Source organism: Lynx canadensis, chromosome A3 (genome assembly GCF_007474595.2).
Source record: "Lynx canadensis isolate LIC74 chromosome A3, mLynCan4.pri.v2, whole genome shotgun sequence".
Taxonomy (NCBI): domain Eukaryota; kingdom Metazoa; phylum Chordata; class Mammalia; order Carnivora; family Felidae; genus Lynx; species Lynx canadensis.
The window spans coordinates 156,907-179,812 of record NC_044305.1 but is presented as its reverse complement, the minus strand read 5'-3'; the positions used below and the strand labels follow the sequence as shown (position 1 = coordinate 179,812).

Sequence of the window (22,906 nt, the reverse complement as noted above, 5' to 3'; positions counted from 1 at the left end):
ACAAGGACAGGTCAGCACCTGGTCAGTGTCACACAGCCACACGGATCCCACTGTGCTTGGTGTGGAGTCTCCACCCACCTCCTGAGGGATGTGTGGGGCAGCTGACCAAGTGTGGGGTCACACGCTTCTCCCTGCACTCATGCCACTCTACACCGTCTCTGCCCTCCCAGCCCTCCATACACTGTACCTCCTCTGGCCACTTGGCTGTGCACTCTGTTCCCCTTGCCCTGGCCTTTCTGGGTCTCCTGCACCTCCTCCGGTGAGCCCGTCTCAACAGAGAGTGCCCCATATTCCATGGGAGGGATCCAGATGGGCTGGGAAGGAACTGGTTCAAAGCCATGCAGCAGATAATGGTGGACATGGGACTTGAACCCAGCACTCGCTGTCCAGAGCATGAGCAGGATCCCAGCTCCAGGACCAACCTGATCCCTTACAGTCCCCAGGACATTGAGTCCTGGCCCACATGCTGCACTCTCCCATAGCAGAAGCCTCTTCTGGGCCCGGCAGAAATGTCCTCAGCCACTTTCCCTGGATTCCTCTGCAGAGCTAGGGCCCCTTCCCTGGTGCGGCGATCCCCCCCCCCCCCCCCCGCCCCATGCCACCTCGATGCAGAGCTACCTGTGAGGCCACCCTCTTGCTGGTCTTCTCAGGGCTTTGTGTGTCTGTCTTGTGCCTCTGTCCTCTTGTGTTTGCCTGATGCAGAGTGACCATACCCTTATGGGACACTCACTGTGTTCACTCACAGCCCGGGTGAGACCCTCCAGATCTCTATTTTAAAGATAAAGAAATGGAGACTCAGACAAGTGACGAAATGAAATACGTGTTTACCAAGCAGAGGAAATCATCCTAGGTGATCAGCACATCCCCAAGGGACAGGATGCTTGGGTCCATATCACAAAGGGGCTTGGCCAGGGGAGTCAGGGCTGGCTATCAGCCTCCTCGTTCGTGTCTGGGTGTAAGTGGCCACCACTCCTGGACAGAGATCTCTGTCCTCAGCCCAAGCCACCTTCTCTTCCCCTGTTTCTCCTTCCCCCTCTCTGCCTAAAAGATCAGCCCCCACCCACAGCTGCCACACACAGCCCTCCCCTCCCTCCCAGAGCTGCCACAGAAGCCAGCTTCCACACACAGTTCTGGGCTTGGATCAAGGCCAGGGCAAGCAACAGCCCAGAATGGGTGAAGGGTCAGGTGCAGGGGGAGAAGGGCTTGCTGAGGGCTCAGAGGGCCCACATCCCCATGAGGCTAGGTCCCCGTCCTGAGCCGGGTCAGGGAGGGGCACTCACCACCACTGAGCAGGAGTCTTTGCTGGACCCTGCTCTGACCTCTGTGGGTAAAGCATGACCCCCCCCCCCAGGATCAGTTCTTTGCTGTGGGCCCACTCAACGGGAGGCCCACTCAACGGGAGGCCCACTCAGACATGACCTGTCTGAGTTCTTTCAGCCCCCACCTCTGGAGCCGGCTAGGGACCAGGAGGGAAGAAAAGGGAAAGGTGGCCAAGTTCCAGGCTCTACAAAGAGCTTGTGTCTGGGAGAAGAGTAAGCTCTCTAAGGGGAGACATATCCAGAAACTTGGGAGACTCTTCAGAGTCCAGAGGGTTTGCAGGAAGTGGGTTTGTCAGAAGGGGACACGGGGGGGGGGGGGTTCCTTCCCGTATGCGCGCGCGCGCACGTGTGAGTGTGTGTGCGCGCGCACGTGTGCGCGCGGCGTAAGGGGGATCGAGCAGAACTGAAGAGGTCATTCAGGATGGTAAGGTGGTTTTCTGTGGGGTAGTGCAGGCCTCCCCGAGGGGTCTCCCCTTCCCCAGTCTCCGTCCTCTGGAGGACCTCCTGGGCACGGCTGGTTCCAAAGACCACCTTTGGCTTGTGCAGTCACTCTCCCTGCCCAGAAGGCCACCCTCCTCTCTGATCCCTGATGGAATGACCCCCAACCCGGGGTCCCACTTGGGCCCCACTTTCTCCCTGAGGCTGCTCTTCTTCTGGAGGTGTGACCGTTGCCCATCAGATTCTTACTCCTGTCCCCTCAGACTGGGGGCTCTCACAGACTTGCAGGGCACCAGGTTGCCGGATGGGGACAGCCCCAGGGCTTGAGGGATCATCAGCGTCCTCTGCTGATCTGACGCCTGCCCACTTGCACACTTCTACTTTGTTGGAGGGGCCCCACTCTGTGTCTCCCGATGTCTGTGACATCGGACGCAGAGAAGGCGGCATCCATACCCGCCCCCCCCCTCCCCGGGGAACCTGGAGAGAGGGGTCTTAATGACCAGGCGGCGCTTGAACCGTGAGAACTTTATGTGGAAGGGTGGGGCCGCGTCAACGTGGGAAGACGCTGCCGTCAACTTTCTCCTCCAGGATGGTCTCCACGCGCCTCCTCTGTGGGCGAGAGCGGCTGGGGCCAGGTGTGCGGGGACGCGGGCGGGGACGCACCCCCCCCCCGCGCTCCACCCCCTCCCCCCGCGCTCCACCCCCTCCCGGGCTTGTGGGCACCTCTTGACGATCCAGGGGGTCCGGGATCCGCGTGGGCTTCAGCTGCGGCGGTAGGAACAGCTCCAGCCGGATGGCGGCGCGCGCGGACTTCTGCTGCCAGGCGAGGAGCGCGATCTCCTCCGCCTGCGGGTCGTGGGGCGGGGGTTCGGGTCTCCAAGCCTCCGCGCTGTTTTGCCCTAGCTCCGCCCGCCGCCTCCTGCAGGGTGCCCCCCACCCCCACCCCCACCCCTTTCCTCGGGGCACCCGGGCTGGTGTCCCCTCCCCGCCCCGCAACCCTCTCGCCTGCGCGCCCCTTCCTTCCGGCCCCGAGCCTCACCCGCATGCGGATGTAGCGCAGCCGCAAGGCGCGGATTCGTCCCCGGGCCTCGGCTGCCTTGAGGACGCCGAAGAGCCGGTCCTGGCGCACGCCGGGCGGCTCCGGTGACTGCGTCCACGCACGCGGGTCGGGCATACGGCTCCCCAGCTCCACTGACTCGCGCGGGAAGATAGAGGCGGCCGCGCCCACGTCCTCAAGCTGGTCACCGAAGAGCAGGTGGCGGTGACGCTGCGCGGGGCTCATGGCCGCCAGCCCCTCCAGCGTCAGGGCCCACCCTGGCTTGGGGGGTTGCGCCGCGGGCGCCCCCCGGGCGCGTTCCTCAAGGGACCCCTTTCCGGTTCGCTCCCGCGGGCCCCGGAGCCCGGCCTCCTTCTCTGCTGGCGACTGCATGCTCGGCCCGCTCTGCCTGGGGAAGAGTGAGTCCCACTGGCACCGGCCCGGCCCCCCCCCCCCCCCCCCCCCGTGCGCTCCCAGCTCTGGCCCCCTTCTAGATTCCCCGCAGCTGGCCTTAGGTCCTGCATCTGCAGACTCAGCACCTTTGCGCGGGCCTAGCACCCGTCCTCCTTACCCCTGCTGTCAACCAGACATTTCTGATCCGCCGAGTTTCAGGAAATTCCCTTCCTGCCCACCGGCTGGTTCTCTGTCCACTGAGAAAATGCGGAGACCTGGGGCCCTACCCAGGGTAGAGAACATGTTAAGCTTGGCAGGCCCTTCCCCACAATTCTGGGACCCTCAGTGTGCCCCAGTCCCCCATGTCTGTGGTTGACGGTCAGTCAGCAAACCCCCAGTCTCCCCCCGCCCCCGCACTGCAACCCCGGGAGCGGGGGGGGGGGGGGGGGGGGGCGGGTTGCTCTACTCGGCCTTAGTGTTAGGGGCTGGAGATGAGAGTAGGTGGGCTTCCGTTTTGCCCTGGGCAGAGGACTCATGTCCTTCTGGGAGGTGTGTGTCTGTGGGAGGCCGAAAGCAACTTGGACAGTTGCTGCCCTGGACGTGTTTGGGGGGAACGCAGTCTTCCTAGCCTGTCCCCTGCTGGGTCTAGATGACAGCAGAGCCCACGGAGGTGATAGGGCGGGGAGGGCCCACGAGAGAGGAGACGGGAACGCCCAGGGCGCCTGGTTCAGCCCTGCAGGACTCCTTCCTTCCGAGCCCACAGCACCTCAGGCCCCGGACCCTGGGCCAGGTTCTGGCCCACTGTGGGCCGCAGGCAGAGCCACACAACGTGGCATTTGCCGGAGGCCATCACCCTCCCCCAACTCATTCTTGCTACATTGGTCGAGGGGCCGGCTCTTGTCCCCCATCCGTACACCCCATACTTTCCGCCTTCCGGGGTCTGAGCCTCCAACCGAGCCCTGACTCGCCTGGACTTGTTGACGCGGTTGCCTGGCAACCGGGAGTCCCGCCCTCCCCCTGCACGGCGGGGGCGGGCCTGCCCCTGGGGAGGGAGGGGCACCGGCAGAGTCAGGATCCAGGTGCTTGGAGGGCGCCCACATCCGACGGGCGAAATCCCTGCAGCAGACCCGAGGAGGTGACCGCCAGTTTTTCCAGCCCGGGTGCCCTTTCTTTCCTTTCTGGGAGCCCCAAACGTACTCTTCTGGGAGCTGTGGTCCCAGCTTCCAGGCTGGAGAAGTCTTTGGGGACTGGCTTTGGGGGCAGAGGGCGTAGCAATGAGACCTTCCTGTCTGATACGCGTTCTCCGCTGCTGGACCCAAAAGGGCTCTCACCGCCACTGTCGTTCACAGGGAAGGGAAACTGGGGCAGAGCTCAGGAGGACACCTACCCTCTTCCAGGGCCAGTTTGGAGTCTCAGGGGTCCCGCAAGACCGGAGCCAGGTTTTCCCGAACTCTAAATTTCTGGGTCCTGGGTCCTATATTTCTGTAATGTATTTGTTAGTGTCATCATGTTTCATAACTAACTCACTTCTCAATTTATTAATTCTATAACTCATGCATGCACTCATCAGTTTATTCTAGAATTCATTAATTCAGGGGCCCCTGGGTGGCTCAGTGGGTTAAGCATCTGACTTCACTCACAGTTGGTGAGTTTGAGCCCTGCATGGGGCTCTCTGCTGTCATCACAGAGCCCACTTCGGATCCTCAGTCCCTGCTCGCTCTCTCTCTCAAAAAATAAATAAAAACATTAAAAAAAAAACCCCTTGAGAACTCATTAATTCATGTGCTGGTGCTACATTAGGCCAAAATTGTTGCATTAAGTCCACAATTCGTTATGGTGCACGCACAACTCTCCCCTTCATTCACGGTCGTGTGCCAAGGATGATGATGCCTTTTTGGGGGTTCAGGACCTGCAGCCCTGAGGTGGGAACTGTCCTGGGGATGGGGTCTCAGCTGAGACCTGGCCTTTGTGCAGGAGGGTGTTGACGGTTCACCTTGTTTTTGGGAGCTTCCTCTGGCTTCCTGGTGAAAGGGTAAACTATGACTTTGTGCCCCTGTACATCAGAGCCTGCACCAGCCCCAAGCTCCATGGAATGACTGTCCATCCTTCTGGCCCCCAAGGCTTTGCACAAGCTGTTCCTGGGGTGCTGCCCCTTCCCGCCCAGCACGTGCCTTTGGGGTGTGGTCTGGGCCTTGAGATTCAGCACCAGCCTTGGGGCTTGTTGAAGACACAGGCCTCTGGGATCCAGAAGCAGCAACGGCTTAGGGAGTCTGACGTAGCAGGCCACTTCCTCCAGGCAGTCCTCCCGGATATCCACAGCCAGGCAGGGGCTGCCTCAGGTTCAACTCTGTGCTCCCACCCTGGTGAGTGCTGTGAGACGGGGATCTTGGCCCTCCTCTCAGCTTCCCAGGTCTGGGCCAGGAGCATTCGCAGAAGGGGAGTTACTTGCTGGCTTCTGGCAGTGGAGGGGGGTTTATAGGGCCAGTGGGAGCTGCTCTCCTGCAAGAAGGGACTTGTAACTTTCCCTCTGTTTTTGTAGGACTGAAAACCCTTGATACCCCTCCTCCCTAATCCTTGGAGGGCTTGGTGCCTGCACAGCTCATATTCCTGAAAGCAGCTTCTTGGGGCTCCTCCTCTGCACTCCCTGCAGTTTCCTGGGGAGGGCGGTGGGGAGGGGGGGTGGGGCGGGGATCCCCAAGTGTCTAGAGCCCAGTAGCTGTGCGAGGCCACCAGGTAGGTGTCTCCCACCTATTTCTGTGCCCAGGACTCGTCTGTTTTTCAAGGGCTGATGGGAATGCTGGGATCTAAAAGCATTTTGACTGCTGCCAAAGCCTGAGAATAAAACTCCAAAAAAAATTAAGACACTTGTGAAGTGACTACAAAATTTAACATTATATTGAAAATGTACAGGTCAATTCTTTTGTTGCCATATATAAATATTATAAAGTCAAAATCACACAAAGTAATTTATTATGATGAAACTCACAACCGATAAAATCCTTCCATTTTGGCTCAGTAGGTTAAGCATCTGACTCTTGATCTTGGCTCAGGTCATGATCTCACAGTTTGAGGGTTCGAGTCCCGCACTATCAGCGTGGAGCCTGCTTGGGATCCTCTCTCTCTCTCTCTCTCTCTCTCTCTCTCTCTGTCCCTCCCCTGCTTGTGCTCGTGTGCACATGCACGTTCTTTCTCTTTTAAAAAAATGGATGAATAAACTAAACAAAAAATATCCTTGGAGGCGTCTGGCTGGCTCACTGGGTGGCTCAGTCTAAGCATCAGACTCTTGATTTCGGGTCAGGTCATGATCTCTGGGTTTGTGGGATTGAGCCCCGCGGCGGGCTCCCCACTGAGCGTGGAACCTGTTTGAGATTCTCCTTCTCTCTCTGCTCCTTCCCTGCTTGGGTGTGCACTTTCTCAAAATAAATAAATAAATAAACTTGAAAGAGTCCTTTCACTTTTAATTTAATTTTTTTTTAGGATTTATTTATTTTTGAGAGAGTATAAATGGGGAAGGGGCAGAAAGGGGCAGAAGATCTGAGGCAGGCTCTGTGCTGACAGCAGCGAGCCCTGCATGGGGCCTGAACTCACAAACCTTGAGACCTGATCTGAGCCAAAGTCTGATGCTCAACCAACTGAGCCACCCAGGAACCTGGGTCTTTAACTTAAAAAAAAAAAAAAAATTTTTTTTTTAACGTTTGTTCAGTTTTGAGAACAGACAGAGACAGTGCATGAGCAGGGGAGGGGCAGAGAGAGAGGGAGACAGAATCCGAAGCAGGCTCCGGGCTCTGAGCTGTCAGCACAGAGCCCGACGCGGGGCTCGAACTCACCGACCGCGAGATCGTGACCTGAGCCGAAGTCGGACGCTCAACTGCTCCACCGACTGAGCCCCCCAGGTGCCCCGAGGGTCTTTCGCTTTTTAACAGCACAAACGACCTGGGGACTGAATTCCCCGAGGGGAGGGCAGCTGTTCCCTGTTAGGCTCTGGTGACTTTGCTTGGATTCCTGTGCCGCGCCCAGGGGTAGCAAAGCACCCAGAGATGGACGGAAGCAGACGGCGAGCCTGCCCGAGGCCACGAGTAGCGGCGTTTCCGGGCTGTGACTCACTGGGCAAGAGTGAGGTGCATTCGCCCCACTTTGTGGGTGGAAATCTCTCTGGGACCAAGTCCTGCCACAAATTCCCATGACTCCTGAGTGCAGCCCAGGCAGCTACAACCATAATTTGTGGACATGCGTTCTGTGCCGTCATTCACGTAAGCCGCATGCCTTGGGCTGTCCCTGGTGCCCCTGTGTGTTTCGTTTTGCCTGCATATGACGTGAGTTTGAGTTGTCCTGCTTTGATACCAATGCTGTCTCACATAACGTGTCCCCTGCTGTCCCATGTGTGACACATGTGTTCTGTGTCTTACCCTGGCTGTGCAGGGGCTATTTCCTCGGTGCTGCCAGCTCCCTTTGTGGGAGCCCTTTAGGGTCCAAGGCTGGGCCGCTGTCACACCCAGGGAGTACAGTCAGCATTCCAGCCTGACCGCCCACGGGCCAGGTGACCAAGCCTGACCTTCGGCTGACACTATCCGTGTGAGGGGCCAGGTATCTGCTTCCAGCTGTCCTTAGCACTGGGTGCATTGGGTGCACTCTCACGGGATACCTTTCCAGACCAGCCTCATGGCCCTTCCTTCCCCTAGTCTGTGCCGGAGCTGGGAGGCAGCTGGAGGCCATTATGAAACGAGCTCTGTGGGCCGGTGAGCAGGCAGGTGGGCGCAGGCAGAGGGGGCGGGAGGGGCTGGGATTGGCTGCTCAGACCTCGGTCAGCCCGGCTGGGGGAGGCTGCAGGAGGCCAAGCCTGGCCTCCTTGGGTTCCTGCCCCTGCTGGGCTCCCGAGGTCAGCAGGATCATACTTCAAGCTTCACCTGGAGAGTGTGGTGCTCGTGTGTGGCCCCTGGGTGTCTGAAGGCCTTGATCTGTGTGTCCGCCTGTTCTGTCCCGTCTACTCACGTGCCTTGAGTGCACGTTGGCGTGGGTTCACGTGTGTGTGGTCCGTGTGTTTGTGCCTGCGGGTGTCTGTGCATTTCTGAGCATGAGCTTGTGTTTGTGTGCTCACTCGTGTGCTGTTTGGGCATCTTTGTGTGTGTGCGTGCAGGCACGTGAGCCTGTGTCCTGAGTGTCCCTGTGGGTGTGCCCCATGTCTCCACACGTGTCCCTGAGTCAGCCGCAGTGAAGATGCAGAGATAAGCCCTGGGGGACAGCTTAGGATGCTGAGTCCCGGGGCATCTGCCTGCCCTGTCCTCTCTGATTTGCCAGGTATCCTAGCGACGCTGCTGCCAGTCGCCTAGCAACCAGGTCCCCATCCTTGGAGACGGATGCTCCAAGCAGGGTCTGGGCTATGTGAGTAGAGCCTGTGCAGGAAGAATGACCCCATGATTGCAAGGCTGGTAGCTGATCTGAGAGATCTCCCACACGGCATGCGACCCCAGGGCTGGGAAGGAGGCAGCCCCACTGGAGCCCTTTGGCTGCGTCCGTGTGGGGGCCCAGGCTGTGACGGAATGATGCTCAGATGTTGCCCTGGGACCCCGCTGTGGCGAGACGCCCGTGGGGTGTCTCAAAGCTGCAGGTGGATCTGGGTTTGAACCCTGTCTCTGCTACTTTGACAGGTGACTTCACACCTCTGAGGCTTAACGCTCCTGTCTGCACGAAGGTGATGCTGATGACAATGAGCCGGTATGATGGGGACGGATGAGCTCGCGTTCATGATGGACGTGCGGGGCACACAGCAGGGACACGGGGTGCGCAGTAGAGTCTAGGCGTCTCGTCTACAAGGCTCTGATCCGCTTGGGGCTGGCTGGGCGGGGGCACTGTGTATCCACCTACCTACCTATTGGCCTGCTGTGCCTCAGTTCCCCTGGAGCCCAGCTGAGGGTGCTGTTCTGGGCACAGAGTGCAGACGGAGGCTGGTCTGAGCCTGTCCAAGGCAGTGTCTCTGTGTGTTAGACAAGCCCCCATGTCTGGGTCCCAGTCTGTGTGCGCACCTACCTGTGTCTCCGTCCCGTGTCTCTGTGTCTGTCCCCCGTGCCCGTCCCCGAGTCCCCGGGCGTCCTTGGGTGTATGTCCGTGCCCCGGCTCAGTTCCTGCGTCCGTGTGTCGGAGCCCGTCTGTCATTCATCTCTAAGTGTGTGCCCTGGTCCTTTGGTCTCTCCCCATCCAGTGTGGGGCCTGGCGACCCCCGCCTTCCCTGCGGCCCCCTCCTCCAGCCCGCGTGGCCCCTCCCCCTCGGGAGCAGCAGTCTCCTCCCCTCCCCCAGCTCCGCGCTAGGCTGCTGCGTCTGGTCCGGCAGCTACAGGGAAGGAGCAGCCGCCTGCCGCAGCCCTGTCCAGATCCGGCGCTGAGGGCCGTGGGATCCCAGCCCTGCTCTGTCAGCGCTGCCGGTCAGCATCCCCACAGTCTTGGCTCCCACGGAGGTTGCTAAGGTAAGGCCTAAGCTGCTGGGGGCCGGGTGTGGACAGACTGCAGCTCTCAGGCGGGACTGGGGAGGGGTGGGAGGGAGCTGAGTGCTCCGTCAGCCTCGGTCCTGTGCTGCAGGTGTTTCTGGGTACGTCTCTGACCCTCTTGTGCCTGTGCGTGCACGAGGTCAGCTTTGGACACCTCTGTGCGTGATGTGTGCACACGGGTGGCCGTGTGTCCATGAGTCCCTGTGGGTGGACACAACGTCCCGGAGTGTAACTACATCCACACGCCCCATGTGGGAGTCTACAAGTCTGACGAGACTTACGTGCCTCTCTGCGTGTTCCCATCTGTGCATACGTGTCTGCTTGTCTCCATTGTTCCTGTGTGTGGATGTATGCCTCTGCGTCTGTGGCTGCCTGTGTGTATGTGTGGGGGGTCCACGTGCCTGCTGGGCCACACGCACCGTGCTCAGAGGCGTCAGCTGGGTGGGTGTTGGGTGCTGTGGTCATGTGTCCCTGTCCTCTCCTAGGTACCAGGTGGCTTTGCACGCAGGGAGGTGGCATGGAGTCCCTCTTCCCTGCCCCATTTTGGGAGGTCCTCTACGGCAGCCACCTGCAGGGCAACCTGTCCCTCCTGAGCCCCAACCACAGCCTGCTGCCCCCCAACCTGCTGCTCAATGCCAGCCACGGCGCCTTCCTGCCCCTTGGGCTCAAGGTCACCATCGTAGGGCTTTACCTGGCCGTCTGCATTGGGGGACTGCTGGGAAATTGCCTCGTCATGTATGTCATCCTAAGGTAGGCTGGGGACCTGCCAAGGTTCCCTACTGGTGAGTCCCACATTGCTGCAGAGGGGAAACTGAGGCAGGGGGCTGTTTTGGGTGGGCCTGGCAGGTGGGGGGTTCCCACTTTTCCCATTCCATTTCTGGTCATCCTGTCAGGCAGGGTCAGGGTCAGGGTCAGTGCCGAGGTCCTGGATGCTCCGAGTCCTCAGGGTTGGGGCACCTGACTAGGGGGAGAGGGAGAGGAAAGGATCAGCCCTGCTCACCCCCGTCCTGATGGGGGCAGAGGGTGCATCCGAGCCCCAGACGGACTGTCACTCTGACTCCTGGCAGATAACACTCCCTGACCTGAGCCGCGGGCCAGCTTCCTGGCTGAGCCGTGGCGTGAGGCTCTCCTGGACCTCACCGTGCCCCTAAGAGGCAGCTCTCGCCAGCCGGTTCCGGGGCCCGTGCCGGGGCAGGTGCCGAAGCCCTTGCCTTCAGCTCCAGCATCGTGTTCGCTGCTGCCATCTGGGCTGACTCCGGCGTGTTTGTGCTCAGCATGGGAAAGCCCCTGTGGCCAAGAGGGGTGGCCGGGAGTGGGGTCGGGGTCCATCGTAGGGGAACAGTGTGGGGATGGTGTGGGGGGACAGCGTGAGGACGTGCGCATGTGTGTGTGTTCATGTGTGTTCACATGCCCAAGCGTGTACAGGCATGCGCGCACACAAAAGGTGAATGCGCACGTGCAGGAGTGCACACAAGTGTGAGCCACACACATACACGTGTGCCTGTGTACATGCATGTGTGGGAGTGGGTGCACACGAGTCAGTGTGCTATATGTGTGCGTGCACGCGTGTGTGGTTTAAAGCGGGGTAGGCATGCACAGCGTATACACACGAGTGTGTGTGTGCACATACAAAAGCATGAGTGTGTGTACATGCACGGTTAGGGTTGTCCGTGCATGTGAACAGGTCCATGTATGTGAGCGTGTGCACATGTCAACACGGGCGTGTGCACGTATGCGAGTGTGCACACGTATGTGTGCGAGGTGCATGGTGCACGTGCTCACACAGGGGCCAGGAGGAGCAGCTGGCTGTGCCCAGTGCTGGACCCCGCGCACTGGACTCACACACGTGCCCCTCTGTGGCTGGAGGGTGGGTTGTGGGTGACAAGTGCAGCAACCTGGGGTGGTCTTTTTTTTCTTAAGTCTTATTTATTTTGAGAGAGAGAGAGAGAGACAGACAGAGAGAAAGAGAGAATCCCAAGTTGGGCTATCAGCGCAGAGCCCAACCCAGGGCTCGAACTCATGAACTGTGAGATCACGACCTGAGCCAAAGTTGGAGGCTTAACCGACTGGGCCACCCGGGCGCCCCGGGGTGGTCTTATTCACTCTTGCTGTCGTCACTTCTCTGTGTGTCTCCTCCGCACTGTGGCATCAGGACTCTCAGAGCCACATCCTGATTAGAGCAGGCAGGGAGGGTTGTCTTGCCCACAGCAGTCCCCAGAGACACTGGTGTGTGGGGCCTGGTCCGAGTATTAGCACAGTGTATTCTGAGCCTGTGGACTGGGGTGGACTGCGGTGGACTGCCTCTGGAGTCCCGGACCCCAGCTCCAAGTCCTGCTCTTTAAAAAAAAAACTTTTTTAACGTGTATTCATCTTTGAGAGACAGAGAGAGACAGAGCGTGAGGGGGGGAGGGGCAGAGAGAGAGGGAGGCACAGAATCGGAAGCAGGCTCCGGGCTGTCGGCACAGAGCCCGACGCGGGGCTCGAACTCACGAACCTCGAGATTATGACCTGAGCCGAAATCCGACACTCAACCAGCTGAGCCACCCAGGCGCCCCAAATCCTGCTTTTTTTAAAGATACTTTATTTTTAGAGCAGTTTTAGATTCACAGCAAGATTGAGAGGAAGGTACAGTGATTGCCCATATGCCTCTGCCCCCCAACATGCACGGTCTCCCCTGTTACCAACATCTCCACCAGAATAGTACATTTTATAACGAGTTACAACTCAGTTTTACAATTGAACCTACGTTAACACATCATAATCACCCAAAGCCCATAGTTTACATTACGGTTCACTCTTAGTGTTGTACATCCTCTGGGTTTTGACATGTATCTACCATCATAATATTACACAGAACAGTTTCACTGCCCTAAAAATCTTCTGTGCTCTGCCTGTTCATCCCTCCACACCCCACAACCCCTGGAAACCACTGATATTTTTATTGTCTCCATAGTTTTGCCTTTTCTAGAGTGTTATGTAGTTGGGGTCATACAGCGTGTAGCCTTCTCACGCTGGCTTCTTTCACTGAGGAATATGCACTTAAGCTCTTCCAGATCTTTTCATGTCTTTTTATCACTGAACCATATTCCATTTTCTGGATGGACCACAGTTTACGAATCCATCACCTGCTGAAGGGCCTCTTGGTCACTTCCAAGTTTTGGCAATTGTGAATAAAACTGCTATAAACATCTGTGTGCAGGTTTTTATGCAGATACAAGTTTTCAACAACTTTGGGTAAACATCAAGGCGTGTGATTGCTGGATCGTATGGTAAGAGTATGTTTAGTTTTGTAAGAGACCAACGAACTGTCTCCCAAAGTGGCCGCACCGTTTGGCATGCCCGCCGGCAACGAATGAGAGCTCCCGCCGCCCCCCACCCTCACCGGCGTGTGGTGTCAGTGTTCTGGAAATTGCTCGTTCTGAGAGGTGTGTAGCAGAATCTCGTTGCTGTTTTCACTGGTGAGGTGTCTGTTAAAGTCTTTGTTTTCTTATTGTCGAGTTTTAAGCCTTCTTGTGTATTCTGGACAGCAGCCTGCATCAAATGCATCTTTGGCAAGTCTTTCCTCCTGTCTGGGGCTCGTCTTCTAGTTCTCTTGATCCTCTCTGCTTTTTTGCCAGCTCTTTTCAAGGCCACTTAGATCCTCTGAGCCTAAGGGTCCTCTTGCATGGAGTGGGGATCAAAATAGCATTTTTGAAATTAAAAAATATTTTAATGTTTATTTATTTTTGAGGGAGAGAGAATGTCAGAGCTTGAGCAGGGGAGGGGCGGAGAGAAGAGGGAGACACAGAATCCGAAGCAGGCTCTGTGCTGACATCTCAGAGCCTGACGCGGGGCTCGAACTCACGGACCGTGAGATCACGCCCTGAGCTGAAGTCGGACGCTTAACTGACTGAGTCACCCAGGCGCCCCGCATCTTTGAAATTTAAATGAGATAAAATCCATGTGAGAGCTTGGCTCAGGTGTCTGCCACTGTGGTCATTGTTGCTGTTGTTTGGTCATAATTAAGGTCTGTTTGTGCTTCTTTCTAATCCTTCTCCGAGAGGCAGCACTGACCCCCAGATTCCCTTATGGCAGCTTAGTTTACAGGGAACATTGGTGTTCCTGGTGACGGCAACATCTTTGGCGTTGTGCGACCACCACCACCACAATCACCACCACCTTAATCACCACCACTGCCACAACAATCACCATCATCACCACCGTCACCAGCATTCTCTCCACCACCATCCCCACCACAATCACTGCCTCCGTTGCCTCCATCATAACTATTGATTCATTCAACAAGCATTTATTTGCTATTTATTCTTTTTTGATAGTTTTTAAAGTTGGTTGATCTATTCTGAAAGAGACACAGTGCGAGTAGGGGAGGGGCAGAGAGAGAGGAGAGAGAGAGAGTCTCAAGCAGTCTCTGCACGGCCAGCGCAGGCTTGATGCGGGGCTTGAACCCATGAAGCCATGAGATCGTGACCTGAGCCCAAACCAAGAGTTGGATGCTTAACCAACTGAGCCACCCAGGCACCCCTATTTATTATTTTTTAAAATATATATTTACTTTTGAGGGACAGAGAGAGAGAGAGGGAGGGAGAGAGAACGAGTGGGGGAGGGGCAGAGAGAGGGGGACAGAGGGTCCCAAACAGGCTCTGCGCTGACAGCCTGATGTGGGGCTCAGACTCATGAACCACGAGATCGTGACCTGAGCCAGTCGGGCACTTAAGTGACTGAGCCACCTAGGTGCCCCACTCGACAGGTGTTTATTCCGTAACTATAAGGTCCCCGGACCTGTCCCTTGGATACAGCCAGGTCTTGTTAGCACACCTCCCATTTCTGGTGCCGTTTCCTGTCTCTATGGCCGGACCACAACATGGACCGGAAGGCCTCTGATGTGCTTTTACAGACTCTGGAGCCCTCAGGAACCTCTGGTGTGTCTAGGGCCAACATCGTAGTCCGTGGACTGTCTTCAGGAAGACTTGGAAGGCAGGGAGGGGGACTGGTCCTTTTTCCGAAGATTCCTGTCCCCTTGGTCCCACGTGGAGTCGCAGGGGTGCTCTGCTGCCGCCTGACATCCCAGCCTTCCCAAAGCGGACCGGTTTGGGGGTTCGGAAGCCTTCTGTGTGTGCCAGAAGGCACAGTTTTGTGCCCCAAGTCCCTCGTGCCGGGCCCGGGGGCCCGCCTTCCCACACGGGTCTCGGGGCGGGTGCTCCTGGTGGTGGCAACAAGAAAGGCCCCCGGGCCTCCGCCGCCGGGTCCAGCCAGAGGGACTGGGCCAGGTCTTCCTTCCCCCTGTGCTCTCCGCAGGCACACCAAGATGAAGACAGCCACCAACATTTACATCTTTAACCTGGCTCTGGCGGACACTTTGGTGCTGCTGACGCTGCCCTTCCAGGGCACAGATGTCCTCCTGGGCTTCTGGCCATTTGGAAATGCCCTGTGCAAGACGGTCATTGCCATCGACTATTACAACATGTTTACCAGCACCTTCACGCTGACCGCCATGAGCGTGGACCGCTATGTAGCCATCTGCCACCCCATCCGCGCTCTCGATGTCCGGACGTCCAGCAAGGCCCAGGCCGTCAACGTGGCCATCTGGGCTCTGGCGTCTGTCGTGGGTGTTCCTGTCGCCATCATGGGCTCGGCGCAGGTCGAGGACGAAGGTCGGTGGGTGGCCCCCCTCCCCCGTGCTGTCGTCCTCTGGCCCCAGAGGGCCCCGTGCCGGCTCGCTCACCCTGACCCCGTGTTTCTCCCTGCAGAGATTGAGTGTCTCGTGGAGATCCCCGCCCCGCAGGACTACTGGGGCCCCGTGTTTGCCGTCGGCATCTTCCTCTTCTCCTTCGTCATCCCCGTGCTCATCATCTCCATCTGCTACAGCCTCATGATCCGGCGGCTGCGTGGCGTCCGCCTGCTGTCCGGCTCCCGGGAGAAGGACCGGAACTTGAGGCGCATCTCGCGGCTGGTGCTGGTGGTGGTGGCGGTGTTCGTGGGCTGCTGGACGCCCGTCCAGGTCTTCGTGCTGGTCCAAGGGCTGGGCGTTCAGCCGGGCAGTGAGACCGCAGTGGCCGTTCTGCGTTTCTGCACGGCCCTTGGCTACGTCAACAGCTGCCTCAACCCCATCCTCTACGCTTTCTTGGACGAGAATTTCAAGGCCTGCTTCCGAAAGTTCTGCTGTGCTCCTGCCCTGCGCCGGGAGATGCAGGTGTCTGACCGTGTGCGCAGCATTGCCAAGGATGTGGCCCTCGCCTGCAAGACCTCCGAGACAGTACCACGGCCCGCATGACTAGGCGTGGACCTGCCCATGGTGCCTGTCAGCCCACAGAGCCCGTCCACACCCAACACGGAGCTCACCCAGGTCACTGCTCTCTAGGCTGACGGCAACCTGAGCCCTGAGCGTCGCCGGACTCACAGACTTCACCGTGGCTTCAGAGGGCCCGGTGACATCACGGGACAGGTCAGACTACAGCTGCCCTCCGGGTTCAGGGTGGAGAGGGGACGCGAGGACCCACCGGTGAGCGTGCGTGACCAGAGCGCACGCCAACTCTCCTATGCGCCTCGGGACCCTTCTGGCCTCTGCCCCGCCGCACCCTGTGCGCTCTTGGCGTGCACACACCTGGAGGCGTAACAGCAGCGTGCCCACCCCGTGCCCCTGCGCGGCGTGCCGTCTGCGTGGAGCCCTGCCGCGTCTCCTTGGGCTTGGAACCGACTGGAGGGCTGGCAAGGCGTCCGCGGGCAGCGGGGCTTGGAGCTGCCGGCACGGACTTGCCTGCGCCTCAGCTGCTCCCCTTCTCGTCCCCCACCTGCCTCTCAGAGGCTTTTCCCTCCAGAAGCGCCAAGAACTGTCAGCCTCAGCGCGTGCGGAGGCGGCTCAGAAGGCCCGTGGGCTGCTTGATCACCTCAGGCCGCTGTTTCTTTTTTAAAATGTCTTCTTTAAAAATTGTGTTTCTCTTTTTAGAGAGAGAGAGAGAGAGAGAGAGGACGCAAGAGGGGGAGAGGGGCAGAGGGGGAGAAAGAGAATCCCAAGCAGGCTCCGTGCAGAGCCCGACGTGGGGCTCAATCCCACGACCCCCGGACCATGACCCGAGCTGAAATCAAGAGTCGGATGCTCAACTAACTGAACCACCCAGGTGCCCCCACTCTGTCATTACTGAAACGGCCCTGTGTTCCTGGTCTTGGCTGCTTGGTGCTGGGGAGGGCTCTGCCATGCTCCGTCTGGGGGTCCCTGTGTCCTCCCCGGCTCTCTTGAAATCAGAGGTCAGCAGCCATGCGGCTGGCGGGACCCTGCGCCGTGTTTGGATCCCGGTGGCCTTGGAAGAGGAGTGGCAGTGGGGGTGGGGTCTTCTTTGCCCCGCCCCCGCCAGGTGACTGATTCCTGCTTCATTTACAAGCCTCCCAGGGTCTGTGGGGCAGGTCTGAGCTTCCTGCTGCCGGGACTTACCCTACCTGGGGCCACATCGGGGTGGCTTCGCACGCAGAGCTGGTGTAAGGGGTGGGGCTCGACAGGGCCTGCTTGAGCCAAGTGTGAGGACTGTCCAGCTGTGGACACACTGGAGGGGAGGGTGTCTCCCTGCTGTTGTCACCAGAGAAGCACCCTCCCTGGTCTGCAGATGTAACGGTGGTTTGGTGACTTTGCAGACACTCTTCCTGCGGAGAAGCTGTTGACCACTCCCAGCGCTGGACAGACTATCCTGCCTCCACCTGTGGGCTGAGCTGCAGACCTCAGCCAGGTGACCTTAAGCACCTGCAAAGAACACGAAGCACTGACTTTGGGCCGACTCCTCCTGCTTCAGGGAGCCCTGGCCCTGTGGGGTTGCTCCTGGAGAGGATGGGGCTGTGCTGGCTGCGGCGGGGGGGGGGGGGGACTCTGGAGACTGCGGCTGCCCCAGCTGGGGCACTGTCCTGCCAAGGCTGCAGGAGTTGTGAATTTGTGCTGGTGTAACATGCATCTCCATGTATTTATGCATGCGGCAAGCATGATTTCCCCTACATGTAACCAAGCTTGATCATGCCTCTAGGCCCATGGAGGGCCGTGATAAACCCTTGCCTCCTGAGCAGGTGTTTTGGGCCCCTGCGGGGTGGGGCCGTTGGGGCCGTGGGTCCTTCCACTCCCTGTGTGCTCCTCACCTGGCCAGGCTCTGGCTTTGAGAAGGGATGTGACCAGTTAGTTCACGGTGCCCTGGAGGTCTGTTGCCTTTCCCCCAGCACAAACCGCTTCTCCCTAAACGACTACTGTGCGTCCATCCTGCCCCGGCTGCTAGAGGTTCCCTGCGGGTCCAGTGTGGGGGGGTGCTCTTCCCACCTGGGTCACCCTGCCTGCCCCAGCCCTTCCCCCTCCCTCGAGCAGGTCTAAGGGGGGTCTTGATGGAAGATGAAAAGAACAGCCTCCCCTGGTGGCCCTGAGACGTGGATTCGCCCCCCTGGCCCCTGTGGGGACCCTGTTCTGCCCAGGTTGACTCTACTGGCCGAGGACCCTCTCAGAAAGAGGCCCTCAGAGCGGGTAGCGAGGGTGAGCTCAGGCCGAGGTGTTTGGGCACAGGCAGATGCGCCAATGTGTGGTTTGGCACAAGTTTTAATGACGGGCACTTTGCTGTTAAAACCAAAAGTAAGCGTCAAGGAAAAGTTTGGGAGTGACCGACCGGCCATAGGGCGGAGGTGCGTGAAGAATGCTCAGGACAGTTGTGGTTCTGCTGATGGAGGAGCTCAAGGTGGGTCCGTGCAGGGCCGACCCCGCAGTGAGCACCCGCGCGGAGATGGGCCGTGAGGGGTCACACGAGCCGCGCCACGCAGGCGTGAGGGGCCTGTGAGGTAGCCCGCAGGACCGTGGGCGTAGGGTCCCAACCCAAGCTCTCCAGGACTGTGTCCGCCCCTGCCCAACGGCGTCCGCCGCCCACCTCCACCCGCACCACGTCCCCACCTCCGTCCCCTCCCGCGTCGGCCTTGGCCCTGCCCCCCTCCCCCACGTGCCCCCCTCGCCTCCGCCCCTACCAGCCCCCGGGGTTGGTTAAGTCTCCTGGTTCCTCCGAGCCTCAGTTTCCTCACCTCTGCAAAAGGGACGGCTGAACCTTCCTTGCGGGTTCGTGGGGGAAGGCCCAGGTTGTGGACCAGGCCGGGGCTGCGGGCAGGGGTCAACGGCCGGGTTGCACCTGCTAGGGAGGCGGAGGGTTCGCCTGCCCTCTGGGCTTTGCGCTGCGGCGCCGGCCCGCCCTAGCTGGGAGATTTGGAGAGCCGAGGGGAGCCCCGGGTCCTCCCCTGGACGACTAGCTCAGAGGTTGGGGACACTCCTTTCCCTCCCCCCACTCCACCTCAGGAAGTCTCAGTGGAGGGTGTGGAGACTACCAGCGCCAGCGGGGGAGGCGGGCGGTTGGCATTTTCCTGGGGACCCAGCAACTCGCTTGGGTGGAACCTTGGTGAGGATTCACCTGTCCCCTCATCTCGGCTGGCCCATGGCCACCCCCTCCCCCGCCCCCGTCCTTGGGGTCTCCGGGGTCCTGGCGTGAGGACCCTCCCTCCCGTCGGACATGGGGATGGGGCGGAGAACTGCGGGCTGCCTGGCTGATTCTGATTGGCCTTGGTCCCTGCCACGCTGCCGCCCATCCTCCCAGTGTTGCTGGGGCCCGGGGGCGAAGGGGGCAGGGTCAAGTGTTGAGGAGTCTCGGAGCAGCGCCACGCCCCTCCCCGCCCCTCTGTTCCCACCGCTTGTCAGGAACGCAGCCTCCAGCCTTTGTGACTGCTGTGCCCTGTTCACTCACTCATTTGCACCTCACACCCGCTCTCACCTCCACGGTCTTAGAAGACGTGTCAAGAGCCTCAGCTCCTCTCCTCAAGAAGCTTGCACGCAGGGCCAGTGCGGAGGCACTAATTGGGGCTGCTGCTGGCGGAGGTGTCTGCCCTGCAGTGACCAAACAGGTCCCAGAATCTTCCAGTGAGAGATGTGGGTGTTAGTAGTGGCTTAAAAAATGTCCACAGCCCCCGAGTGTGGGCTGGGCTTAGTGGCTGACTTCTAATGATTAGAATGTGGCAAATGGCTTCCAAGATAGTCTTTTAAAATTTATTTTTATTTTTATTTATTTATTTTTTAATTTTTAAAATGTTTTTATTTATTTTTGAGAGAGTGAGCGAGCGAGTGAGCGAGAGAGTAGGGGAAAGGGGCAGAGGGAGAGAGAATCTTAGCCAGGCTCTGCGCTCAGCAGGGAGCCTAATGTGGGGCTCGGTCCCATGATTCTGGGATCGTGACCGGAGCCGAAACCAAGAATCAGACGCTCAACCGACTGAGCCACCCAGGTGCCCCCCAAGACAGTCTTAGATGGTGTTGAGGCCTCTTCCTGGCTCCCACTCTCCACTGGTTCACCCTGGGGGACCAGCAGCCACACGGGGGCAATGTCCAAGCAGCCCTGGGGAGAGTCCATGTGGGGAGGACCTGAGGCCTCGTGCGCCGGGCCATGTGAGGGGCTCCTTGGAAGCAGCGTCCCCAGTGTGAGTCCAGCCTTCAGGTGACCAGAGCCTCACCCAACAGCCTGACTACAACCTCATGAGAGACTCTGAGCCAGAACTACTCCAAAACGTCTCTCAAATTCTTGAGCGACAGGAGCTAGGAAATAATAAAATGTTGTCTTAAGCTGTTAGGATCAGGGGAAATTCATCATACGGCAGTAGATTCCGGTGTCGTCGGGGACGAGGCAGCACAGAGGTGGCTGTAAGTTGTTTCAGGCTGACAGAGAGGAGGGGAAAAGGATGTGGGTCTGAGCTTTAAGGACCACGTGACTGGAGAAGCTGGAGTATGTGAAGGGCGGCAGTCACGCCCCCTGGGGGGCACCTCATGGATGGTGAATGGTGGGTGTTGCATGCCAGCTGGACAGACAGCTCAGAGCTCTGTGCCATGAGGACTGAAGCCGGCCTGGGGCACCATGAGCTGAGGAGGGTCCTGGGAGATGCCAGACGATGCACAGAAGGGCACAGCTAGAGCGCCAAGCATGGAACCAGCTGGGAGCCGCGGGGCTAAGGGCGGGGGAGCCTGGCTGAGGCTTCAGGTCTCTGAATAGCCAGCAGCTAAGTGTCCCCACCCTGACCCCAGAGGTTCAGCACAGGGCTCCTGCGGGCTGAATCTAGGCCCCAGGCCACAACCCAGGGAGGAGGGGTCCGGATGTCAGCCCATCCAAGTACCAGATGCTCCCTCTAGACCGTGGGGGTCCAAAGGTCCCGGAAGAAGGGTCCTGGTGGCCACAGACTATGACACGGAGGGCACGAAAGGGGCATGGGCCACACAGCATGCAGGGTCAAGAGAGGACACCAAGTGGGCACAGGCCTCCTGGTGAAATGCCGCCCAAGTTTCAGGCTATGAGAATGCATCCCGTGGCCTTATTTGATAGTTGAGTCTGCGGCCTTTGCAGTAACACCTGGCTTTCCTGCCCCGGGTGCTTGCACTTTTGCCATCTCGGCACTGTCCTGGGAGGGGCCAGCCCAAGGGTGCCGAGTGTGGAGCGCAGTGGTGGCCCCGGGATGCAATCACAGTGTGGGTTTCTTTCCCTCCAGATTACGGTTGTCAGGGAAGACGGGGAAGGAGCCTCCGGGGACGTCTTCTGTCTGCCTCTCTGCAGGTGAGTAGAGTCAGGATGCCTGTTGCGCCCGGGGTCAGACAGGCAGGGTGGGGCCAGAACCTGACTCCCTGCAGCTGCCTGCCCAGGGGCTGTCCAGGTGGCAGAGACCTGGGAAAGATGTCGCGGTCGTCTCTGCGGGTCCGGTGGGCGGCCTTCACGGGTCTTCCTCTCTCTGTGCGGAGAAGGTGGCGACGGGACGTGAGCAGGTGAGCCTTTCCTCCAAAGGGAACAGCGCTTTTCCTAGCAGACGCACGGGGGCTCTGCGGAGGGCGCTGAGGCCCCTGAGCACCGGAACGTGCTGCGGAAGCTGTTTTGGAAGTTCTCATCCAGGAAGGCGTAGAGGAAAGGGTTGAGACAGGAGCTGGCGCAGCTGAGGCTGGTGACGATGTAGGACATGCCGCTGACCAGTGACGTCTGGGGCACGTCTGTGGTCAGGGCCACGACGGAGGCCAGGTGGAAGGGCGTCCAGCAGAGCAGGCCCACGGCCAGCACAGCCAGGACCAGGGTGGTCACCTTCCGCTTGGCTTTGCCCAGAGCTTTGGTTCTGGAGAGGAGCCGCAGGGCCCGCAGCCGACGCAACAGGTCCACGTAGAGCACGCAGAGGGTACACATGGGCACCACAAAGCCCAGGACTAGCACGTAGATGCGGCTGGCCTTGAAGCAGGCCCTCTCAGGCCGCGGGAAAGTCAGCCCGCAACTCGTGACCTGCAGCTGATGGCTGTAGACGCCAGCAAAGGAGAAGGGCAGGACCATGATGGTGCCACCGATCCAGACACAGAGGCTGGTGATCTTCGCTCCGCGGAGGGTGCGCTGGGGCACCCGGCGGCACTGTGTGGTGGCCGGCACCACCAGGTAGCGATCCACATTCATGGTGGCCGGGAAGTAGATGCTGGAGAAGATGTTGTCGTGGTCGATGGCCAGCACCAGTTTGCAGAGCGGCTCCCCGAAGGGCCAGCGCCGCAGGAGGTGCTCCGTGATGCTGACAGGCAGCGCCGGCGCGAAGAGGCCATCGGTGATGGCCAGGTTCAAGGTGAACACGTTGCTCACCGTTTTCATCTTGGGCACCCTCCGAATCACGTAGGTGATAGCTGTGTTACCTGCCAGCCCCATGGCGCAGATCACAGAGTACACCGTTGGCAGGAGCACGTAGAAGGGTGGCAGCGGCTCGGGGAGGGTGACATTGTGCCCGGTGCCGTCGTCCCAGGAGGAGTTGGCGCCCGCCGCAGCCTGGGAGGGGAAGCCTCTGCTTTCAAGGGGATCCAGCTCAGCAGCCTGCATCCTGAGGTGGGACTGATAAGGATTCGCTCCCAGGGGCCGGGGCGGGGGCGTCCTGGGGCTGGGTTCTGAGAAAGAGAAGAGAAACCCTGGGATCTGGCCGTTGGCCTGGAACAGCAGCTGCCTCAAGTTCTCTGGCAGAGGCTGTGGCCACTTTGCCAGGGTTAAGGACACACAGGGCCTCCCTCCATCCTCCTCTGTCCTGTCTGCCCCCCGTGCACACTCTACGTGGGATCAAGGCAGTGCCTTTGCAAACACACCTCCCGGCCTCACCCCTGCCCCCTTCAAATCCCAGGGTCCTGAAGCCAGAGCCCTCCCAGTCACAGCGCACACCCTTTCTGCCTGGCTACCTGCTCTTTTCCCCGCTGACCTGTCCGATGACAC

The 22,906-nt window shown here is 59.4% G+C and overlaps 3 protein-coding genes across 6 annotated transcripts; 1 reads left to right on the top strand and 2 right to left on the bottom strand.

Annotated features, from left to right (window-relative positions):
* Positions 1–1,057: 1,057 nt before the first annotated feature.
* LKAAEAR1 (LKAAEAR motif containing 1) lies at positions 1,058–3,186 on the bottom strand. The gene is made up of 3 exons (XM_032592729.1): positions 2,797–3,186; positions 2,481–2,603; positions 1,058–2,366 (listed from the first exon to the last, which is right to left on the bottom strand). Exons 1-3 carry the CDS (start codon positions 3,184–3,186, stop codon positions 2,307–2,309), a joined length of 573 nt encoding a protein of 190 aa, XP_032448620.1. The 3' UTR covers positions 1,058–2,306.
* Positions 3,187–8,386: 5,200 nt separating this feature from the next.
* On the top strand, positions 8,387–16,589 carry OPRL1 (opioid related nociceptin receptor 1). Of its 4 annotated transcripts, XM_032592542.1 has the most exons (6): positions 8,387–8,565; positions 8,832–8,898; positions 9,383–9,644; positions 10,151–10,415; positions 14,961–15,316; positions 15,413–16,589. In XM_032592542.1, the coding sequence occupies exons 4-6, from the start codon at positions 10,183–10,185 to the stop codon at positions 15,934–15,936; spliced, it is 1,113 nt and encodes a 370-aa protein (XP_032448433.1). In that variant the 5' UTR covers positions 8,387–8,565; positions 8,832–8,898; positions 9,383–9,644; positions 10,151–10,182; the 3' UTR covers positions 15,937–16,589. The 4 variants fall into 4 exon arrangements, with proteins under 4 accessions (XP_032448433.1, XP_032448432.1, XP_030164972.1 ...); XM_032592541.1 differs by having other exon boundaries at positions 8,387–8,898; XM_030309112.2 differs by lacking the exons at positions 8,387–8,565; positions 8,832–8,898 and having other exon boundaries at positions 9,133–9,644.
* Positions 16,590–21,487: 4,898 nt separating this feature from the next.
* Positions 21,488–22,525, bottom strand: NPBWR2 (neuropeptides B and W receptor 2). The gene has a single exon (XM_030309083.1). It carries the CDS (start codon positions 22,523–22,525, stop codon positions 21,488–21,490), a length of 1,038 nt encoding a protein of 345 aa, XP_030164943.1.
* Positions 22,526–22,906: the final 381 nt, after the last annotated feature.